This window comes from Pseudonaja textilis, chromosome 12 (genome assembly GCF_049901715.1).
Source record: "Pseudonaja textilis isolate UNSWEBS1 chromosome 12, rPseTex1.2, whole genome shotgun sequence".
NCBI lineage: Eukaryota > Metazoa > Chordata > Lepidosauria > Squamata > Elapidae > Pseudonaja > Pseudonaja textilis.
Window position 1 is genome coordinate 5081111 of NC_142001.1, and position 23153 is coordinate 5104263.

At 41.7% G+C, this 23153-nt stretch overlaps 1 protein-coding gene across 1 annotated transcript in view; it reads left to right on the forward strand.

Annotated features, from left to right (window-relative positions):
• The window catches only part of ATRX (ATRX chromatin remodeler), a 98651-nt gene that overhangs the window by 55009 nt on the left and 20489 nt on the right, over window positions 1-23153 (forward strand). The window contains exons 13-26 of the mRNA XM_026703099.2: window positions 421-514; window positions 1244-1349; window positions 2935-3114; window positions 4390-4528; window positions 6849-6958; window positions 8194-8340; window positions 8516-8693; window positions 16880-17017; window positions 18544-18719; window positions 19755-19872; window positions 21023-21153; window positions 21338-21426; window positions 21546-21721; window positions 22590-22740. Coding sequence (XP_026558884.1) covers window positions 421-514; window positions 1244-1349; window positions 2935-3114; window positions 4390-4528; window positions 6849-6958; window positions 8194-8340; window positions 8516-8693; window positions 16880-17017; window positions 18544-18719; window positions 19755-19872; window positions 21023-21153; window positions 21338-21426; window positions 21546-21721; window positions 22590-22740 — 1933 coding nt within the window. The remainder of the gene's footprint in view (window positions 1-420; window positions 515-1243; window positions 1350-2934; window positions 3115-4389; window positions 4529-6848; window positions 6959-8193; window positions 8341-8515; window positions 8694-16879; window positions 17018-18543; window positions 18720-19754; window positions 19873-21022; window positions 21154-21337; window positions 21427-21545; window positions 21722-22589; window positions 22741-23153) is intronic.

Sequence of the window (23153 nt, forward strand, 5' to 3'; positions counted from 1 at the left end):
TGAAACCGTTGCAACACTGAGCTGGATTGGAATAGTTTTCAAACCTAGAAATTTTACATTCAAATCATTATGCAGATCATAATAGTATATCAATTTTTGATATACTAGCCTAATTTTTGACTTAAATTGTTTTACTTACATGTTTATTTCTCATCACTGTTGGAAGACCGGTGGTTGATTAAGAATCAACAATAACTTGATGGCACATAATTATTGCAAATCAAATTTACAAATAATATAAGTGTGTAAATTTGTTTTACTAAGCAGTTTTTTTTATGACAGGTTTGCATTTGTTACATGATAGCAGGATATAGTTTTTATTGTTTCTTGTTATCTTGCGGTTAATTTTGGGCTTCTGTTTAAGTAATTTTATGAAAATGTATAGTTTCTTGATACTTTTTAAATTGTTTTATCTTAAAGTGAGCAGTGAGGATTCAAGTAATTCAGAAGCCAGTGAATCTGGAATTAGTGAAGAAGTGAGTGAATCTGAAGACGATCAACGTCCTAGAACCAGGTAGCATTTTTTTTGATGGGATGTCCTAGGTCCTATTTTATTAGCGTTAATAATTTTGCAGAAAAATCTCTGCAGAAATCTGTAGTGATAAAAACTACAAAGCCCTTCCCAATCCAGAAATTTTATTTCCAGTTTATTTTTAAATCTTGCTTTAGCCATTAAAACCCGAATGCCAAATTCAGATTTATAATGCTGCTTTTTAAAAAGACAGAAACAAAACCCTATTTACTATCTGGAATGCTTTGGAATTATCGAGTTTTTTTTTCTACAAATCCAGTTCCCTAAAATCCAGGTAGGTTTGCCTTTTTCTTTTATTAAAAAAAGATAAGCATCCAGTATACTTCTGTAGTTTTTGCCTGGTTTCACACATAACACAGAGCATGGAACCAGTGTGGTTTGTTTCATTTCTGGTTGAGATATTGTAATATGGTTTGTAAATCATGCTTTATACTAGTTATGCAAACCAGCCAATAAAACACTATCCAGTAAGCCACTATTAATGCAATGTAAAAATCCCCTAACTGTACTCCTTCATTCTAAAATCTTAATGCAGAAGAAACAAGTTATCTGAATCATAAAGAAAGAGGGGGAAACTGCAGCTACATTTTCTTAAGTAGTTTAGATTGAAAAATGTATATAAAATCTTGGAGGAAAATAAGAAAAAAAAACAGTGGTCAGTATAGTTAGCCAAGAATAATCTTTTTAGAACAGTACCCCTTCATTTTTTAGATCCGCTAAGAAAGCAGAAATAGAAGAAAATCAGAGGAGTTACAAACAGAAGAAGAAAAGGAGACGCATAAAAGTCCAGGAAGACTCATCTAGTGAAAATAACAAGGTTAGACCAGCATTTTTTTGTTTTGTTTTTGTCTTTAAATCTGCATGATTTTAAAAATCTTTTACAAATAACTTTCCCAACTACAATGAGATATTTTTGAAACTAAAGAAACTTTCCAAACAAGTTTGATATGGCAACTGTCAGCCTTTCAAGGAAGCATGCGCAGATGAATGAAATATACTTTATTGTAAGCTTATATTAATCGCATCTTGCAAATCTGAAAATAACATTTCTCCCCCATCACCTTTACTGCTCAAGAAATAGGGAGGGGTCGCGTCTGAGATGTTCCCCATATCCTTATTCCTTCTAGGGGCTAGGTTGCCACTGGCTGAGGGACTTCCCACTGTTCCCAAGGCCATTCCCACGTGCCATTCCATCATAAGGATAGATGTTCTAGTTCAATTCCAACTCAAGTATTGTGGCCAATTCTAGTTTTGAAAAGATTCATAAAATTGAGGACAGATTTAGAGAAGAATACAGTTGATTGGGGAAGCATAAATTAAGACCCCTGAGAAAGAGCAGCAAGGAGCTTAGTTTGGAGAAAAGGGGAGTGATGGGGAGATGATTGCATTCTTTAAAAGGAGACCAAATGTAATAGAATAAAGAGATTTCGTTTTTAAGAAGGTCATCTAAGAGAAAAACTCCCTGATTGCGTATTTTTTAAGTTAGGATGGACTTCCCTTCACTAGATATACTTAAGGGGCAACTGAATAATTATCAGTCAGAAATCCCAAAGGTGCTTTTTTCCCCCAAGGGGCAACTGGACTTTTTGGTTTTCCCTTAAAGACGTTTCACTTCTCATCCAAGAAGCTTCTTCAGCTCTGATTGAATGGTGGAGAATTCTGAGTCATTCGGTCAGAACTGAAATCATCTTGAATGAGGAGCGAAACTTCTTCAAGCAGAAACAAAGATAGTCCAGTTGCCTCTTGAAAAAGCACCTTTGGGACAACCATGACTGAGAATCTCCATAGTCATTAGTCAGGAACGCTTAAATTTGGACACAAGGGCTAAATGGCCCCTTCCAGTTCTGAGGTTCTGTGTCCTAAACGTAGAGCAAGCTTTTATATCATACAAAGCAACTGTTACATCCTATCCTCTGATATCAGCATAATCATTTTCAATAGCTTTACTTTGGATTGGACAGATTATTCCAAATTCACACCAAATCCCACTTCATTGTGTGACAGTCATGGCATTTTAAAAATTAAATTTAAAAATTTGCACCAATTGTTGTTGTTTTACTTTGCTCTTGTGTGATTTATAATACAGTAAAGGGCTGTGGAAGTATAGGAAATCTATATATAGAAGCAATATAATGGAAAGGAAATAGAAATTTAGTCTTTGAGGTCTCAATTTATACACATGGGAAATGCTTACTGTACTATCTCAATGCAAGTGATACCCTCTATGCTCCGCCTGCCGTAAATACAAAAGGTCCATTATGCAGTTTGGTTAGCCAGTCTTAGTATTTGGAATTATTAAACAATAAAAGGCAATAACGGTAAATTATTTATCTTGTTGAAAGAGTGTTTTGTGTTTTATTTGAAATCATGATTAAGAATATATCTTTCTGGAACTTTTACAGAGTAATTCTGAAGATGACGATAATGATGATTCTAAATCTCCCGGAAAAGGCAGGAAAAAAATAAGGAAGATTATTAAAGATGATAAACTCAGAAGAGAAACACAAAATGCATTGAAAGAAGAAGAGGAGAGAAGAAAACGGATTGCAGAAAGGGAACGTGAAAGGGAGAAGCTCAGAGAAGTATTTATATTTGTTTAATTGGGATATTACCAGGATTTTTCAAACAAGTATTTTGAGGAAAAACAAAACTATTAACTTGCTAAAAGAGAATTGTAATAGAAATTATATTTGATAATCAGTGCTTTGTTTAATGCAATTTTACTGTTGAAAGCATTTTTCTTGAACACGATTAAGTGTTTTAATTGCAAAAGTACTTGGCAAGGTGTTTGAAAATAGAATTGCTTTTCTTTTCTTTTTTCCCCAAAAAGTTTTTTATTTTTAATCTTTTACATCTCTTTTACTGAACAGTGTGATTCTAGGTTTTTACTTTTCCATACAAACATGACCGTAATTACATATCTATCTCACATATTCAGTTTCTTATCATATCATTGCACTTTCCATTTTCTATAAATTTTCAAAAATATTCTTATATTTTTTGCTTTTATTTTATCCAATTTTAATTCATATAATTCTATTTTTCTTTAATTATACTCTTATCTTCTTTATATAATACCTTAAAATTCTTTATTTCTTATTCTATATTCACTATATTCTTATTCTGTATTCACTATATTCTTGTACTTTTATCTGTCATATTTGCAATTTCATCACATATTCTTATTTCATTATTCAATAAATTCCATCTTAATATTAATAATTCCAAAGATTTCCCCCTTAATTACACATTTGAGTGCACCACCTTTTTGTCTTATACATCATTCAATTTACTCCCCTTTAACTCATATTAAAAATTACCATAATATAATCATTTTTAGTTATCATCTAAATATTACATATCACATATACATTTTAGATTAGATTCTACATGGTATTCTTTTCTTTATTCTAGAACATTTATTTTTTCTAATACATTAATCTTTTCCGCTAATTGAAGAAACTGATATTTGTCTTTTTAGTACAATTCTCATAGGTCATTTTAACTATATTTTTAATTTCATTTAATGTAATTGACATCCTTATTATAATCCCATCTTTACATATATCCCAGTTAATTTAACAATGATTCTTAGAAAATAATCAAATAAAAAAACATTCCTGTATTTCCCTTTTCTGCTGTTTCCTTTTTCTTTGTATGACTTTCCAAACAATTACTTTTTTAATTGTCCCCTCAGACCTCCAAGTTTTAATTTCCATGCTTCCCCGCACCCCACCCCCGGTTTCAATGTTCATTGTGTCATTTATTCATTGAAGGTGGCCTCTTCTTTAATCAACTTACTTGAATATAGTTGAATATCTTGAATTAAATGGACATATCCTTCAAAATATTTCCAGGTGATAGAACTAGAAGATACACATTTGAAATGTCCAATTACAACTAAGCTGGTTTTAGACGAAGATGAAGAAACCAAAGAACCATTACTGCAAGTTCATCGAAACATAGTGACAAAGCTTAAACCTCATCAAGTAGATGGTAAGGTAGCATGACAATTTTTATTTTAAAATGTTAGATTTAGGAAATGTATGTTTTGAATCAATTAGGTTAGAGTCAGGGAGTACTCGGCCGATTCGGACCGGTTCTCCTGAACCCGTAGCAACGATGATGGGCAGCTCGGCAAACTGGCAAATCGTACCACTAACTGGCCCCTCCCCTTCTCTCCCCACCCCTCCCCCTCACGCCTGCCTTCAGGCTCAGCTGTTCTTCGCCCGTTGGCCTTGGTTGCCCCGGTTGCCTTCCTCCCCGGTTGCCTCCGCTGCCTGCCTTGGCCCCTCGCCTAAGTTTGGGCAAAATGCTCCCTCTCACATGTGCGCACAGGGACCGTGTGACCCTAACCCCCCCCCTCCTACCCCTGTTGCATTGCCCACAGGAAACTCTGCTGCAGGGCTAAATACATCCAGATGGAAACCTAGCAAGCTTTCCCAGGGCACCTATAGGGCAAACCTGAACGGCTGCTTTTCTCACATTTTTCTGACTGTGAGAGCCATCAGCCCGTGAATCCGCTGGCCTTCAGACGTTGTGGAAGTTCCATCCCTGGAAGCTTTCAAGAGAAGGCGGGACCTCTGTTAGAAGTGGTGCAGGCAGTGGTGGTATTCAGCCAGTTAACTTTGGGTTCCGTTTGCGGAATCGGCTGAAGGCTCCTCCCGCACTCCCCACAGCCACTCCTGTCCTTGCCAGGAGGGAGGGAGGAGGCGTCCCAGTCCCTGCTGCAAGGAGGCTCAGCGAAAAGCTGCTAGAAGCTCCGCTTTCCCCATCTCTCGTTCTTTCCCTCCCCAATGTCACAGCCTGCCAGGCAGCTTAACTAAGTTCCTACGTCCCCTGCAAACATCTCAGCTTTGGGGGCTGCCACTTCCTTCCTGGCTGCCATGTGCGCGCCGGCCCCTCCTGTGCTGCTGCGGTTTGGTTGGAAGCAGAGAGAGAGACAGAGACAGAGAGAGAGAGAGTGTGTTTTGGGTTGAATAAGCCGGATAATAATGGCTGGTTTCATCCAAAAGAGTTTTTGTTTAAGGTGGGTCTCCTAGCTTTAGAAGGAGAGAGGGAAGGAGGAAGGGAAGGGAGAGAGAGAGAGAGAGAGAAGAGATAGACAAGAAAGAAAAGTAAGAAAGAAAAGGGACAGAAAGAAAAAAAGAAAGAAAAGGGATGGAAGGAAGGGAAAGAAAGGGGGTGGGGAGGGAGAAGAAAGTGAATGAGATATAGTTGGATGGATGGATAAGATACATGGAGGGAGGGAGGGAGGAAAAACAAGGAGAGGAAGGAAGGACCACAAACGCTGGCTTCAGAAGACTCTTTGAAAGAGCACAGCAATCTAGGGCTGGCCTGGAAGGGATCTCAGGGATCTCATCTTCTAGTCCAGCCCCCTGCTCCAGCAGGAGATCCTTACAGAATCATAGAATAGCAGGGTTAGAAGGGACCTTGGAGGCCATGTAGTCGAACCCCCTGCTCCAGCAGGAGACCTTATATCGTCTGGATTATTTTGATGCCTCTAACAGAGAGGAAAATTGCCATAAAAGGGAAGGAGTTTACTAGGACAAGGCTGCCATGCAGAGGAAGGCAGAGATAGTCCTTCCCTTATGACCACAATTGTGCAATGTTCTAATGTACAGAAGTTATAGTTAAATGTGTGGTAGAAAGTGGACTCTGGGTGTGTTTTTCCAAACGCAGTAAATGAGGTTGAATGTGTATAGTTTTAGAACAGCTGTGTGTGCGCGTGTGTACATACACATACAGTAGATATAGTAGATAATGTACACTATACACACTATACTATATAATATGTATGTACACATATGGCATATATACGTAGGATTAAATAGTGTATTTTGGATGTTCAGTAGTAGTAAATAAATAGATAGGGAAATTTGTATCTCTATGAGGCCTTTGAGGCCAGGCCAGGCACTTTGACGTGAGTGATGATGGCAAGTTGGCCACGCCCACCCGGTCACATGACCACCAAGCCATGCCCACAGAACCGGGAGTAAAAAAACTTGAATCCCCCTATTTGGTTAGTGTTCTGTGGGGTCCTTGGTGCTCTCTGAGCTTGGTGGGTTTCTTGCAGACGTTTCATACCTAAATTAGGAACATCATCGATGCATGGATTGTGTTACCTGGTTTGGCAATGAAATGCCTGCAAGAAAACCACCAAGCTCAGAAAGCACCAAGGGCCCCAAAGTTCAGCCTTGAGCTACGAATATTGTCTTCTATCGTTACAGTGTTCTATTACGGCTCTTGCACTTCAGAGCCCAAAATAAGCCCATTGTTGAATTTTAAAGGATCTTTTTAAAAACACTGCTTCTAGGTGTTCAGTTCATGTGGGATTGCTGTTGTGAATCTCTGAAAAAAACCAAGAACTCTTCAGGCTCTGGATGCATTCTGGCCCACTGTATGGGTTTGGGAAAGACCTTGCAGGTATGTTGAAGGATCTGTTGGCTACGACGGGCCTTGCTCCCTCCAGCTTCTTCCAGCAAAAGTTGATCATGTCTTGTGAAACCTGGTGAAACGTGTCCAAGTTACCTAATGCATGTTCCTACTGCTGCTATATATAATTCCTGGAGAGAGGAATGAATAGCTTGGATACCTTTACTACACTTTCTTCAGGAATTCAGCTACTTCGTGGAATGGAGTGGACTGAAATTCAGTTTTCAGAAGAATCCCGTGGTGGGGATAAGTTGAAAGAATGATCTGTCAGGTCACTCAGTTAAACTCTGGTTGGGCTTGAATTTGACTCCCCAGTGCTGGTCAGAACACCTGTCAATTACACCCCAAGGGTTTGCTTCAACTATCTTTGAAAGTCATTCCTTCTGCATGAAATCCTTTCCGGTTTGAAAACACGGGGAAGCAGCACGAGTGGAAGGAGGTGTTTGGGATCATAGAAAAAGGAGAGAATTGGCAGGTGATGGACACAAAAAAGAGATCTGGTTTCATGTCATGGTTAGAGGCTAGGAGCCAGGAGGGTGTAAACTCTACTCCTGCTTTAGTCACAAAGCTGGCTGGGTGACCGTGGGCCAGTCACTTCATTTCAGCCCTAAGGAGCATGCAGTGGCAAAGCACTTCCGACCAATCCTGCCAAGAAAACTGCAGGGCCTTATCTAGGCAGTTGCCCGATATATACAGCAAACTTACATATATACATGCATACTTACATATGCATACATACATACACACTTAAACATATACATACATACTATGTGTGTATGTATATAGGTGTATACACACACACACACACACACACACACACACACAAACGGTTAAAAGTATTTCTGAGGAACATATGTTCCCTTTCTCAGTAACTTCATTAAGAGCCAGACCTAATTCCTTGTTCATTCCTATACCAAAAACATTAGTGTATTTTGAGTTTGTGTGCTGCATACAACTTATGGTAGCTAAAAATGGGTTACCTAAAATCAAGAAAAATGGAAAGGGGACAAAACCATTTGGTTATTGGTTAGAAACTATAGTAAATATTCTCAGCAAATTAATGTAAGAAGAAAGTTGTGATCTCACACTAAGTACATCAAAATATTCTTTTTGTTTTTAAAACAATAATTCATGTTCTGTCTCAGATTTTTTGTTTGTTTAAAAAAAATTGTTTTACCCAGGTGCCGTTTTGTTCTAATGCTGATTTTCTTGCCTTTCTTTTGAAGGTAGTTAGTTTCCTTCATACCATTTTGCTTAGTGACAAACTGGATTTCAGAACTGCCCTTGTTGTGTGCCCATTGAACACGGCCCTCAACTGGATGAATGAATTTGAAAAATGGCAAGAAGGCCTGGAAGACCATGAAAAACTTGAGGTACTTAATGTGTAATATGGATAGGTGGAGTGTATCTGCATTTAGGAACCGTAAATTGATGTTTGGAAGTATGAACTTCTTGACTTTGAGTGTATGATACACATTTATACGTGGAAAGCACATTACAATTACATGTTGACTTATAAAAAATCACTTATTTGCTTGCTTTCCCAAGGTCGCTGAACTAGCAACCGTGAAACGCCCTCAAGAGAGGGGCTTTATGTTGCAAAGGTGGCAGGATGAAGGCGGCGTCATGATCATAGGCTACGAAATGTATCGTAACCTTGCACAAGGGAGGAATGTGAAGAGCAGAAAACTGAAGGAAATATTTAACAAATCATTGGTTGATCCTGGTAAGCCCGAACTCTGCAGATCATTCCTTCTGTGACAAGTGAGCAAGTCATGCAAAGGAGAAGCTGTTCTTGAGTAGGGAGGGCTCCCATTCCCTGAGCAGAGCAATGTGCAAAAGAATGCCAGTTAGGGCATAGTCATTCTTCGGGCTGGAGAAAGTAACTGCAGTAAGCAGAAAGTAACCTTTCTGTAAGAAAAGGACTGACAATAGGATTGGTGAATGGTAACTGTAGATGCTTTGGAATTCTGTTGGATTTCTCAAGACACAAGATCCAGATTCACGTTTTTAAAAATACAGATGATTAAATGTGGTATTATAAACCATCTTCCCCCCCACCCAAAAGAAAGGGGGGAACAAAAAGAGAGGTGGGGGGAAGTGTTGTTTGGTATTTGTTGTAGGTCAGAGGCTCTAATTAATTGTTTTAGGAAAGTTCAGAAGAGAAATTCTGAAAGCCAGTCTGAAAACAGAACATCTTTAGAGCTCCCAAACTACTGTAAATCCCAGTCTAAAGATTCCTCCAAAAACCTGGGCCCTGGGCAGCTCACCCACACTTAGGGCTTCAGGGGTGCTTCAACCTGCCTGTCCTTCAAGATCTTCTTTCTGGCTGTCATGAGTAACGGGGGGAGGAAGGGGGAAAAGTATGGGAAATGGACTATAGGTGTTACTAACTAATATTGTATAAACTGAGGAGGGTTTCTATTTCTTGCTTAGCTTTCTCTTCTCTGCGCAACTGCAAACCTTTATCTGAGTAAGCCAAGGTCAACTAATCATCACCACCTGGAGATGTCCACATGATGAGGTTCACAACTTTTAATTGGAAGGACCGTTTGAACTATTGGGGGTGGGAACATTTCAATCCCTTGATATATGTGATGTACGTGCCTATTTCCTCAGATTCAGAATTCTCTTGTTGCTACCACTTGACTTCCAGTAAAATATATCTTTTCTCTAATTACAAGAGTCTAAGTATTTCTTTCTTGGATTTTGAACGGAGCACCAGCTGACATTATTCTGAATCTCACCCTACCAGCCCACCCGGAGAGATAATACAATTTCTTCCGAGGGGGTCTGAACATCATGTCAACTCCACCCAGCGACCAAGAGGACCTGGGTGCCATTGGAGGGCAAGACTCGCTGCTGCTAGAGGAAGCAAGGGAAGCTGACTTGTTAGCAGAGCTCAACCTTGGGGAAAAACCAGCTGTAAAACCCAAATGGCCATTGGGAGTAGGTTGGAAGGATCCTGAGGAGACACCCCCCCCCCAGGAGTCACCACTACCCGTCAGCGTGGAAGAGAGGAGCCATGGCAAGAGAGGGAAAGGAAAGACTTTTTACTAAATCAAGCCAGGCGCCTCATAGATGAAGCCCTCGGAGAGCCTCACGCTGAACAAAGGTATGAGGGAGAGGAGGGGGAGGCAGCCCCAGCCAGAAGAAGCAGAGCAGCCATCCCCATAAATCAACCTGGGCTACCGCAGCAGCAAGCAGCAGCCCCGGGGCCCCCAACAGGAGGAGTAATTGCCAGAAGACGTAGAACTCCAAAATTGCCTCCGTTGGAAGTAAAATATGGGGTTGAGTTGGGATTTTTCCTAGCACAAGTTTGGAGCTATATGGAGGAATATGGAGGGGATTTTTCCTCAGAAGCAGCCAAGGTTAGATGTGTTACCAGGGCTCTGGAGGGAACAGCTGCAAAGTGGATGGTGACTTTGCATAATGATAATGCTCCCCAGCTGTTGAATTATGACCTGTTCATGACTGCTCTGCGGCAAGGTTTGAGGACCCACTGGCGGAATGTAAGGCCAGGATTAGGATGAAGACCAGAAATCAGGGGCAGAAATCAGTGGCTGACTACACCCAGGAATTTAGAGAGCTGGCATGTCCTATTCGAGGGTGGTCCCAAGTAGCCCTGATAAAAGCGTTCAAAGATGGGTTAGATGAAGATATATACCAGAGCTGCATTGCCAGAAGAGACCCCAATGATCTGCAGATGTGGTACGTGCTGACAGCAGAGGTGGAAATTGATTTAACCCGAAACAGACGCTGGAGAGGCTCTGGTTGGAGCAAGCCTTCCCCCGCACGTCCTCAAGAAGCCTTCAAACCCCAAAAGGGAGGGATGGCGGCGAGACTCAAGACTACTATCTGCTTCCGATGTGGGAAGGAAGGTCACCGGGCTGCAGACTGCTGGGCCAAGTTGGAACCAAAGGGGACGCCAAGAGGAGGAAAAAAAACGGAAAAAACCCCAGCGAAGCCTCGCGAAACGGCGCTTAAGACGGGGGAGGTTGTAGAGGTCACCCATCCGAAGGGAGAGGGGCTGTGAACTCCGACCTCCTCTAAAGAGAGTGAGGTCGATTTGGAAGACGACTCATTGGTAAGTCCAAACAAGGGCCCTATGACCATTCCAGTGCAGTTAAGGGTGCCTGCATCGGTGCCCAAAGGGGAAATGCCGGCCTTACTAGACTCGGTGCACAAGGTGTGTGATCAGCCTGGAAGTAGTATAGAAGATGGGCTTAAGACTAAAAACTTTTAAAACGCCCATAGCCTTTTGCCAATTGGATGGATCAGTGACGGGGGGGCAGGCCTGCACGTTTCATGACAGAGCCCATAGAAATGACAATGGGGAAGCATAGAGAGACTGTGTTTTATTGTGGCCCCTGGGATGGAACAGCTGCTAATACTGGGATTTCCATGGCTCCGGAAACGGAACCCCCACATCAATTGGAGAAGAGAGTCATTGTGTATACGTACCGACCAGCGCCCGGAAGGGGAGGGGCGATCTCAACTGAAACTCCAGAATCCTATTGACTTAGCTTCCATGGGTACTGAGGAACTGAAGGGGGAGGAGAAAATTCCGGAGGAATATTGGGACTTAAAGGAAGTATTCAGTGAGAAGGCCTCAGATGAACTTCCCCCTCATTGTTCAACAGATTGTAGTATCGAAATTTTACCTGGGGTGAAACTCCTGAAACCGAAGCTGTACTCGATGACGCTGCGGGAATTAGAAGAGCTGCGGTTGTTTATCGATAAAAATTTGGCAAGTGGTTTCATCCAGCCCGCTAGACCCCGGGTAGCGGCCCCAGTACTGTTCCATGAAAAGAAAGATGGCTCCTTTCGCTTATATGTTGATTACAGAAACCTGAACGCCATTTCCATGGAAAACGTGTACCCCCTCCCACTGGTGAAGGACATGCTGGCCCACCTGGCCAAGGGGAAGATTTTTACGAAGCTCGACTTGAGAGAAGTGTACTACCGGGTTCGAATTAAGGAAGGGGATGAATGGAAAACCACTTTTAACTGCCCGATAGGTTGTTTCCAATTCCGTGTTCTTCCATTTGGCCTACAGGGGGCCCCAGCAGTATTCATGCAGATGATTAATCAGGTCTTACATGAACATTTATACAAGGGGGTTTTGGTCTACCTTGATGATATTCTTATCTACATGGAGACTTGGGATGAACATGTGAAACTAGTGCGATCAGTTTTAGAGAAACTCCGAGCTGCTAAGTTTTATGCTAAATTGTCCAAATGTGAATTCCATCAGGAGAAATTGACTATTTGGGGTATCGCATCTAACATGAGGGTATAGAAATGGATCCAGGGAAGGTGTGTGCTGTGTTGGAATGCCCCCCCCCCACGCACCAGAAAACAACTTTAGAGTTTCTTGGGATTCGCCAATTTTTACCGACAATTTATCCCAGCTTTTGCAAAGATAGCACTGCCTATCACAAACCTCCTAAAAACCAAAGGGGAGGCGAAACCAAAGCCTAGTAAACCACTGAAGTGGTCCATGGAATGTCAAGCGGCCTTTGAAAAGCTGAAATGACTGTTTGCTGCTGAACCAGTGCTAAAGCACCCGGACATGGATGCTCCTTTCGTAATCCAAGCCGATGCGAGTGATGTGGCATTTGGAGCGGTATTGCTGCAAATCAGTGAGAAGGGGATTTTACAACCCTGTGCATATACCTCCTGTAAATTATCTGAAACTGAAAGAAGGTGGGCCGTATGGGAAAAAGAAGCTTTTGCAGTTCGTTGGGCCCTACTGACTTGGAGACATTTCTTGGAAGGAGCAAAACACCCATTTGAGGTGTGGACTGACCATAAGAATTTGGAGGCCTTAAAAACACCTTGGAAGCTGTCCCCCAAACAAGCTCACTGGGCTCAGTACTTTAAGCGGTTTAATTTTTCATTGAAGTACATTCCAGGGGGGAGGAACTTCATGGCGGATGCTCTATCTAGACTACCTCAATATAATAGTGCTCGCCAGGAAGTAGTACGGTCGATTGTCCCAATCAAACAGTTGGCAGCTCCAGTAGTTACTAGAGCCCAAAAGAAGAAGAAGGAAGTGGATCTATCAAATGATTTGACTGCACAATTAAAGGATGCTCTAAAACTTGATGATTGGTTCCTGGCTCATTCAAATAACTGTACAGTTAGAGATGGCCTGGGTGGGAGCCAAGTTGTATGTCCAGTGAAACTGAGGAGCCAAATCTTACAACAAGCTCATGATTCTAAAGCGGCTGGTCACTTTGGATTCGTGAAAACCTTATACCTAGTTAAGCGGCAATTCTGGTGGCCTACTTTGAAGAAGGACATTGAGACTTATGTGGCTAGCTGTTCTATCTGTGCATCAGCCAAGAGACCTCCTGGTAAGCCAGCAGGCTTGTTACAAAATGTGGCTAGACCAACGGCTCCGTGGAAGGAAATCTCCATGGACTTTATAGTGGAATTACCCGAAAGCGGGGGAAACACGGTTATTTGGGTGGTAACTGATTTGTTTTCCAAGCAAGTACATTTCATACCTTGTTCGAAGATTCCATCTGCAAAAACGTTGGCTAAACTGTTTATATTGCATATCTATAGATTACATGGGGTTCCTGAACGCATAATCTCTGAGGGGTGTTCAATTTACCTTGAACTTTTGGAGGGAGTTCCTGAAGTTATTGGGCTCTGCCCAGGGATTAAGCTCCGCCTACCATCCCCAAACTAACGGGGCCTGTGAGAGGACTAACACGGTATTGGAGCAATACCTTAGATGTTACATAAATTATCAGCAAGATAATTGGGCTGACCTATTGCCATTTGCTGAAGTGGCATATAACAATTCTATCCATAGTAGTACTGGATTTACCCCCTTCAGGGTGGCATCGGGACAAGACTTTGTACCCACACCTGAACTCCCTCGTGAGAGGCCTAGTATTCAGTCATTAGATGAATGGATAACACAACTCCAGCTTAATTGGCCAGTCGCTCGTAAAGCATTGGATGATGCACATCAGGCTCATAAGAAATTTGCAGACAAAAAGAGGACTCCACAAACACCATATCAAGTGGGCGATAAAGTCTTTTTGTCCACCAGATATCTACAAACCACTCAAAAGTCAAAGAAACTTGGTCCTAAGTATGTTGGTCCTTTCTCGATTGAACAAATTGTAAGCCCTGTGACAGTCCAATTGAAATTACCTAAAAGCCTTCGACGAATCCACCTGGTTTTCCACGTTAGTTTGTTAAAACCTGAACATACTTCCGATCTGAGACCGACCCAGACCAACCTTCCTGTACCATTGCTTATTGACGGCGAACAACATTTTGAAGTTAAAGAAATTCTAGACTCTCGACGATGGAGGGCTCAGCTCCAATATTTGGTTGCTTGGAAGCATTTCCCTTCTTCCCGGGCTGAGTGGGTCAATGAAAAAGATGTTAGAGCCCCTAAGCTTGTCAGAGCATTTCGTTCTAATTATCCTGATAAACCCTAGATACGTGTCTCTTTTATGTTAACTGGTTATTAATTCGTGCCTTTTATATTTCCCTCTTTTATAGGACTAACATCTTTTTTCTAGGAGGGCCGAATGTCAGCCTTCAAGATCTTCTTTCTGGCTGTCATGAGTAACGGGGGGGTGGAAGGGGGAAAAGTATGAGAAGTGAGCTGGAGGTGTTACTAACTAATACTGTATAAACTGAGGAGGGTTTCTATGTCTTGCTTAGCTTTCTCTTCTCTGCGCAACTGCAAACCTTTATCTGAGTAAGCCAAGGTCAACTAATCATCACCACTTGAAGACGTCCACATGATGAGGTTCACAACTTTTAATTGGAAGGACCATTTGAACTATTGGGGGTGGGAGCATTTCAAACCCTTGATATATGTGATGTACGTGCCTTTTTCCTTAGATTCAGAATTCTCTTGTTGCTACCACTTGACTTCCAGTAAAAGATATCTTTTCTCTAATTACAAGAGTCTAAGTATTTCTTTCTTGGATTTTGAACGGAGCACCAGCTGACACCCCTCCTGCCCCAATCTCTGCCCTTTCAGCCTCTCTGCCCAGCAACGAATAGCGTGAGCCTTTTTCGCAGTGCTTTGGCAGTCTTCTGAAACCTTCTCGTGACGCTTGGGGTGGGTGGGCTCCAAGGCTTTCCAAAGCATCACAAGAAAGGGGCATGCTCTTTGGAGAACGTTATGATCAGCCTAGGGGAAAAGGCCTGGAGCAGCCAGCGGTTAGACCAGGGCGGGCACACTTGGTCAGCGGTAGGCGGAAGAGAGCGAAATCCAGGGATCGAGGAGCACGAGATAGTGGGGAGGTGGTGGCTGGGGCTTGTTGATTGGGGGCTGGCCGCTGTGTGGGGCTGGAGGTGGCACTCTGCGACAGTGGAGGGAGGGGCATCTGTTGGTGACACCTGTCACTCTCCATCTCTAGCTGAGCCCCAGGGTCACCGTTGCAGAGGAATGCCACTGTGTAGAACAGCTAGAGGTGTGGGGGCGGGGTAGATAGGTGGGGGCAACCCCTTGCCTTACCAGGGCTCGGGGTTGGGAGGGACCAAGCTAGGAATGGCTTGGGTCAGGGTGGACCCTCCCTTAATGACCTGTGGGATTCAGTCAAGGACTGCAACTGGGATGACCACGATTGCCATTGCTAAAGGAGGCGGTCAAATGACATCATGCTTTACAACCATATCCATTAACTGTAGAGGTTTCAGTCCCAGGTACCGTTGTAACACGAGAACTACCTGTTTTTACATTATTCTTTCATAAGCCTATTTGTATAATGGATGCTTACCGAGAAGGCAGCCTTGCTCTTTTTGAGGGTCCTTGGATGGTTTGTCTCCAAACTGTCATAAAGTCTGCTACCCAATGTCTTCTTTAAAGGGGATTATGACGATGCCGGATATGTAGGGAGGTTTTCTTTTCATCAGCCAAAAGTGGGGAAAGCTAATTGCAAGGCTGGCCAGTTGATGGTGATTGTTGCCATCTTGATAACTTCCTTGGGCGCCAATGTTGCTGTGAATCAGTCATTACGTCGTGCTCAACTTTGACTTTATTTCAGTTACCAGTAGAGGGCTCTGTGATCTGGCTTTATACAAAATGTTGAAAAACATCACTTGAGGAAACCTGAGCGTGTGTTTTCGTAAGAATGAGCAGAGACTATTTTAGCACGTATCAACTAAATTTGTTTCCTGCATATGTCTAATCAAGTAGTTGCCTTTGTTCTCAGATTCTAGGGAATTGTTCAATGCCCCGTGACTCTGCATTTCTGATATTTAAAATATAGAAAGTGCATTGTCCTTGATGACAAGAGTGGTATTGTGGGATTCTTGGTGTTTTCTGAGCTTGGTTGTTTCATTACCCAACAAAGCTACCACTGATGATGTTCCTTTGTTTGATAAGTTTCTTGCCAGAGTTAGACAATAGCTTGAATTCCGTTTGGAAGAGGTTTAAGATCTTATGAGAATGCAGACTCAACATTGGTTTGCAGCTTTTTAAAGTGGCTGCATCATTTTCCTAAAAGTGCTGTGCTATCATTTCTTTAGTAAATTTCAAACGTATGTGGATCCTGTGGATTCTGAGAATCCTCTCTTCCAAAGTAAATCCAAAGTAATGGCATAACCTCACCTCCTACTTTTGAGAGAATTCGTGTAAGAAATCATTCAAAAGTGTACATCCATTAAAAATGCTACATGTACAGAATAAATTTTTGTCTTTGCAAGACCCCAGTCAGCATAAGGAACCGGCCAGCAGCACAGGTTGCACATGTCTTTATATTGTATGTAGGGCTATGAATGCCAGTTTAGAGTAAATTGTCTTGTAAACCATCTGCACCTTGGCATAAAATGCTTATTTGGAGATTCATACGCTCCATGACTTGGCATTTTAAGCAGGATTCCAACTTTGCAGGCATCTCTGAAATGCTATTTCTGTAATTTCAGGCCCAGATTTTGTTATCTGTGATGAAGGTCATATACTAAAAAACGAAGCTTCTGCTGTTTCTAAAGCTATGAATTCTATCCGATCGAGGAGAAGGATCATTCTTACAGGAACTCCTTTGCAAAACAATCTCATAGAATGTAAGTACATTTTAAGAGGGAACCAAACGTTTATATCTGTCTGCGCTTTCAGTGAAAATAAAAGTTCTGCTGATACGGAATAATATGCTCCATCCATATTTGGTTTTCTCCTCACTGCTGATCCTTAAACATATTCATAGTTCAATTATTCAACAAACATCTGCATTTATTATTGTAAATCTGTGCACACTGTTTCCATGCTTACTTTATATATTTTTGCTGGTGCTCTCCCTGAATTCCTTCCCTCCCTGTAATTTGTGTAATGTAGTGTGACAATTTTAATACGGTTGTATTCAAAAAGAAACCTCATACAAGGATTGGCCTAGTCTCTGACCAGTAGGACTCTACACCTGGGCCTTCAAGAATGGCAGCAATCCTGTCTTGCATCATGTCTTTTTTTCTTTTAAACAGTCAGAAACCTTGCTCAGTTGGTCACCAATTCTGCTGCTTCCTCTGGACGAGAATATCGTGCATGTCAAAATGCTGCGTCCATGTTACTTGACAGCAAGGCTTCAAGAGGCTTTCCCTGGCTGACAATGGCATGCTGAATTGCAGGTTGCTGGAAAGGGCTCTGCATCATGCACTCAACATAGTGTTGCACAGATTGGGTGCAAAGCTATAGCCCAGGGCTGTCAAACTCAAAGCTCCTGGGGTGCTTAGATCTGGCCTGCGGAGCTGTCCTGGAAATAGCGAAGGACCAGCCCCACGGTCCCCCTGCCAGCGAAAATGGAGCTCAGGAGGGCTGCATGCGGCCCTCTCAGGCCCCATTTTCGGCCTGGACAGCCTCCTGCAGCCCTTTTCCTGCAAACACAGAGCTCGGAGGGAAGGGGGCTCCATTTTCTCTGGCAGAGGGCTAGCAAAACAAACTAAAAACAAAACAAAGGATAAATGTTTCCCCTTTTGCATTTGAGCATCCAAGAAGGGACAGGAAAGGAGAAACAAAAAGAAGGAAAGATGGGGAGAGAGCAAGGAAGAAAAGAGGGGAAGGAAGAAGAAAGAAAGGAGAATGAAGAGGGAAGAAAAAAGGAAAGGAGCGAAGTCCAGCCTTAACACTTGGCCACCAGCAGATGGAAAGGCTCCTCTGGAGGACAAGGCTTTGGTGCTCTCCCTGATCTCACCTTCCTCTGCTGGAGACAATGGATCCCCCCAGTCCCACCTGGGCCACCACAGGGCCCCCCGACACAAGTGATGTCGAGCTGACCACACCCCACGCCCACGGCCACCCCTGGTACCCCCTGAGGTCAAACAACCCTGAGGCGGCCCTCAAGAAAATCTAGTTTGTCATCCCTGCTCTAGCCCGATCCCCAGTTTGAACTAATAGTCCCTTTCTTTTAAAACATAGCACAGCCTGAACCTGCTTCCAAACATTTCTTTATTTTATTTAAATATTTATAAGTTGCCTTTCTGGACCAAGGCCACCCAACTAGAGAAGGCCTCAGTGAATATATACTTGTCCATCTTTATTAAAGACTTGTAACAAGATTATTCTGCTAAAAGAACTAAAAGTTACATTTTCCCTTCCTCAGATCACTGCATGGTTAATTTCATCAAGGAGAATTTGCTTGGATCAATTAAGGAGTTCCGAAATCGATTTATAAACCCCATCCAGAATGGCCAGTGTGCTGATTCCACGCTAGTAGATGTGAGGGTGATGAAAAAGCGGGCCCATATCTTGTATGAAATGCTAGCTGGGTGTGTTCAGGTGCGTGGATTTTGATTTGTGTTACTTTGCTCCCTCCAATGTGAAAGTTGAAAATTCCTCCCATCTGAAACTGAAACTTAAGAGAGTTTTGACACTCTCCTGTCAACTGAAGTTGTGCCTTTCTCTTAACAAGCAATCCATTATTCCTGATTAACAAGAAAGAAAATATTTTAAAAGCTTTGATTTGCCCACAGCCATTTGATTATTTTTCTTTTATTTTAAAATGTAAACCCCACCAGGCACCGGCACTCAGGGTGGCCTGCAATTACTGGATAATCTCTATGGAAGATAATTTGGGGCAGAACTTTTAATCTTTTTAGACTTGTGACCCATATTTCACCCCAAGCTGTGACGTGGGAATCTCTTAACCTTTTAATTTTTTTCCTCCTTGTTTATTTGTGTTTCTACTTTCTCCTTCCCTCCCTTTTTAAAAATCTTTTGCAAAAAAATGGTGATAACTTAATTGTGTATGTCAGTTGTAGACAGGCAGTGTAAGGCACATTGCTATAGTTGCATATCAGCATAATGCTCAAGTGTGCTTGTGAGCTTTTCCTTTCCTTCTCCGGAGCAGGAGAGTACATAGTTATGGGCCCTAACCTGCATAAAAACTGTGACTACTCTTATCTTCAAATGTTCATTTGAAACTTGCTTATAAAGTTGGCTTGTGTCATAAAGCCATATTTAAAATAATCACTGGCACGATGAGGTTAATTCAACAAAAAATGGGGGGAACATTCAGAAATTTTTCCCTATGGACCACCAAAGCTTCAGACTCAGATGTTTCCGCGTAGCACTAGGTCTGAATCAAGCCAGTGCGTCTGTAAAGAGAGGTTTCTGTGCTGGGAAGGAGGATGTCCGTGTGTGTGAATGCTGAACAATCTCACCGTTTAGAATCCTAAAAAAAAAAAAAAATCTAAGCATTTTAGTTGTTCCTTGTATTTTAAGTTACGAAGTTTATTAACTCAGAGTTGGTATTTCGATGCTGGAATGATACCACAGCACTATTTAGCTTCTCTTTTTCTGATCTAATTGTAGAGGAAAGATTATACAGCCTTGACAAAGTTCCTGCCCCCAAAACATGAGTATGTCCTAGCTGTTAGAATGACTCCGATTCAGTGTAAACTGTACCAGTACTACCTGGATCACTTAACAGGTAAGGATAATTCACTGCTTAATTGTTGTAAAAGAAAAAAAAAAGAACCAGAGAATATTTGGATATGGAGTAGGCAAAGCTGAACTGCAGTATGGGGTTAATTATTATTATTTTTTATCTGGATGAAGATGATTAGGGGATGGTTCAGGTAATCTTGTTGACTTGGCATTCAGGGAGAATGAGAATCTTCTTATACAGCTTGGAGGTACATTTGTAACTAGAGTCTTGGTTGCTGCAAAGTCTGTAGCAGAACTGGAAAAAGTCTACAACAACCATAAAGCTTGAACCTTTTCTTGCCTACAAGAAGAGGCTGGGGCCGCATCTTGGAAAAAGGTATTTGAGAGGAAGCAGGTGTAAATTGTGCATGGTGCAGAGAAAGGAAAGTTTTCTCCCGTTCTCCAAACATTCCGGGATCATCCATTGAAGCTGATTGGGAGGAGACATTGGAATGGACAAAAAGGAGCAATTTCACACAGCAACACCTAATTGATTTATACCATAAGAAGACATGGTGGTAGCCACTGGCTTCCATACTGACTTCCATGACTTCAAAAGGGGACTGGGTAAATTCCTGTATGACAGGTATAGTACCAAATATAAGTATTAGATAAAACTTTAATTTATCAAATGTACTTCAATTTTGGAAATTTTAATGGGCTTTGAATTTCCTTGACTATTTTAATTTTATGGGACCTTGGGATTGAATGATAGAACTTTACTCTTAAAAAGTTATCATTCTACAGTTGTCTGTCATTACCCTTGCGTATAAAAAGTTATTGAAATATGACATTAAAACATTAAGGCTTTATGAGGGAAAATATTGTGAATTTGTTTTTTAAAATGGGATTTCTAATATATAAATAAAAATGCAGTTTGCATGTGCAAATGACATATGCCTATAAATAGTATAGACTGTCAAATCTATAAAACAAGATGAATGATGAATTTTTAGCAATTTACTAACAGTTACTTGAATCTTCTGATTTCTGGTAGCAGTGTTGCTTCCAGGAAAACCCTCTCTTTCTTACAAGTGACTAGGAAAAAGAGAGAGGAGGGAATCCCTGATGCATTGCATAAAAGTGAGTTGATTTTGGTAAATTTAACAGTTTGGTTAATCTATTTCAAGTGCATAATTGAACTCTATTGTCAGGTGTCAGCAATAGCAGTGAAGGTGGAAGAGGCAAAGCTGGAGCTAAACTCTTCCAAGATTTCCAGATGTTAAGCAGAATTTGGACTCATCCTTGGTGTTTGCAGCTGGATTATATTAGCAAAGAAAACAAGGTAATCTACTTCTCTCTTTCTTTGTGTCTCTCATAGCAGCTCTGCCCGCAGTGAGGCAATTCTAGAGCGTTTCATTTTTTGATAACTGATTCCATACTTTTTTCTATTTCTGTGTGTTTTAATTTGTGTTCTGAAAGTTTGAAAAAAGGTTGGCTGTGCTTAATAAGAACGCCTGATCTTTCAGGGTTATTTTGATGAAGACAGTCTTGATGACTTCATAGTTTCTGATTCCGAAGAAACGTCAATGAGCTTAAGCTCTGAAGAAGATACTAAGTAAGTTGAATCGTTCCTCCGAAACAGTAAATCCATTTATGGTTGAAATTGCATGTTAAAACAGTTGGGAATAAAATGAGTGTGTCTGGAGAGTTTTCATGTTGAAATATATATTTTAGGAAGAAGAAAACAAAGGGCAAGAAATCCAAGAAAGACAGTAATTCCAGCGGGAGTGGGAGCGACAATGACGTTGAAGTGATTAAAGTCTGGAATTCAAGATCTCGGGGAGGGGGAGAAGGAGGAACTGTGGAGGAGCCAATAAGCAACCCTCCCCTCGTTCTAAAGGCAGAGGAAGGTAAGACTTTCCATGGAGGTGGAGGGCTTTTTGTAGCGGGCACTCAAGGACAACGGAGTATAGCGTTGCCCTGCGCTTACCATGGGTATTTTTGTGCCCAGTAGTGCTGCATATCTGCTCCGTTTTCTGGCCCTGAAAGTTTATTAGCAGAGGAGCTTAACCTGGGGACTGCAGATCCTTGGGAGCTGGGGTTAGATTTCAGGGGCTCTGCGGATGGTGGGGGGGGGACTTACAAATTTACAGAGATTTAATTTATTTTGTTTTTGTTTTAATGGGTTAATAGAGAAACCCATATATTACTGTAGACAGTACAGTCAACTAGTTGGGTAATGAAATATCTGCAAGCAAACAAGCACCAAGAACTATTATCTACTCCTTACATGAATGTTTAGACAGATCTTTCTGGGAAAGAATGGGGAGGCTTCACCATACATGATCCTGGCACAAAAAAGGTTAATAATCCCTGCTTTGAGACTCAAGAATGAACTGTGTGTAATATATTTGATATGAAAATGTGGCTTTTATTTTTATTTTTTTTCCCTATATTCTCAACCCCAATGGATCCCAAAGGTAGTTTTCAATTGAAAAAAACAAAACAAAACCAAAATAGTGAATTTGTAAAACATAACTGGGCAAATATATATTTTAGCTGTCTAGCTGCCCCTTCCCTGGTGAGGAAGCATTATTTCCCACTTCCCTCCCTAAACCTAAGGATTAAAACTCGTTGGAATGATATGCTATGATACTGTAATCAAAGTCTAAATTTGGCTGAGAAACTGTATTTTTATGGAGTGTTTGATTCCTCAGAGAAGACTTGCCTGTGCTTTGCCTTTTCAAGTGGCACTTTCCTTCCTCCCGCTTCTCTAAGGTAAAAGTACTTCCTCCAATCCCGGCAGCCCTGCGCCTGATTGGTATAAGGATTTTGTGGTGGATGCTGATGCGGAAGTGCTGGAACATTCGGGGAAGATGATGCTCCTCTTTGAAATCTTGCGCATGGCTGAAGAACTTGGAGATAAAGTGTAAGCGGTTCTTGGTGATTAGGGGGAAATGATCTTCCATTGTTGGGTTGCAACACAGGTAGTCCTTGACCTATGATCATGATTGAGCCCAAAATTACGGTCATAAGTTGTGTCAGGTGTTAAGTACACGAAGGACCATGGGATCACGCCCCAATTTTGCAACTTTTTTTTTTTTGGTGGTGATTATGCAAAGGTGATAGTGGTTATTAAGCAAACCCATTGTCAGCTATGGGTGCTTTTTGCCAGAAACTGGAAGGCCAAAATCTAGCAAAAAATACTATAAAAACCATGTTCATGTGGCCACAGGATACAGGAAGCAGCCATAAACCTGGACTGGTTGCTGAGCGACCAGAATGCCATTATGTGACCAGAGGGGAAGGCAGTCAGAGCTTTGTGGGGTGGTTTTCTGTTGT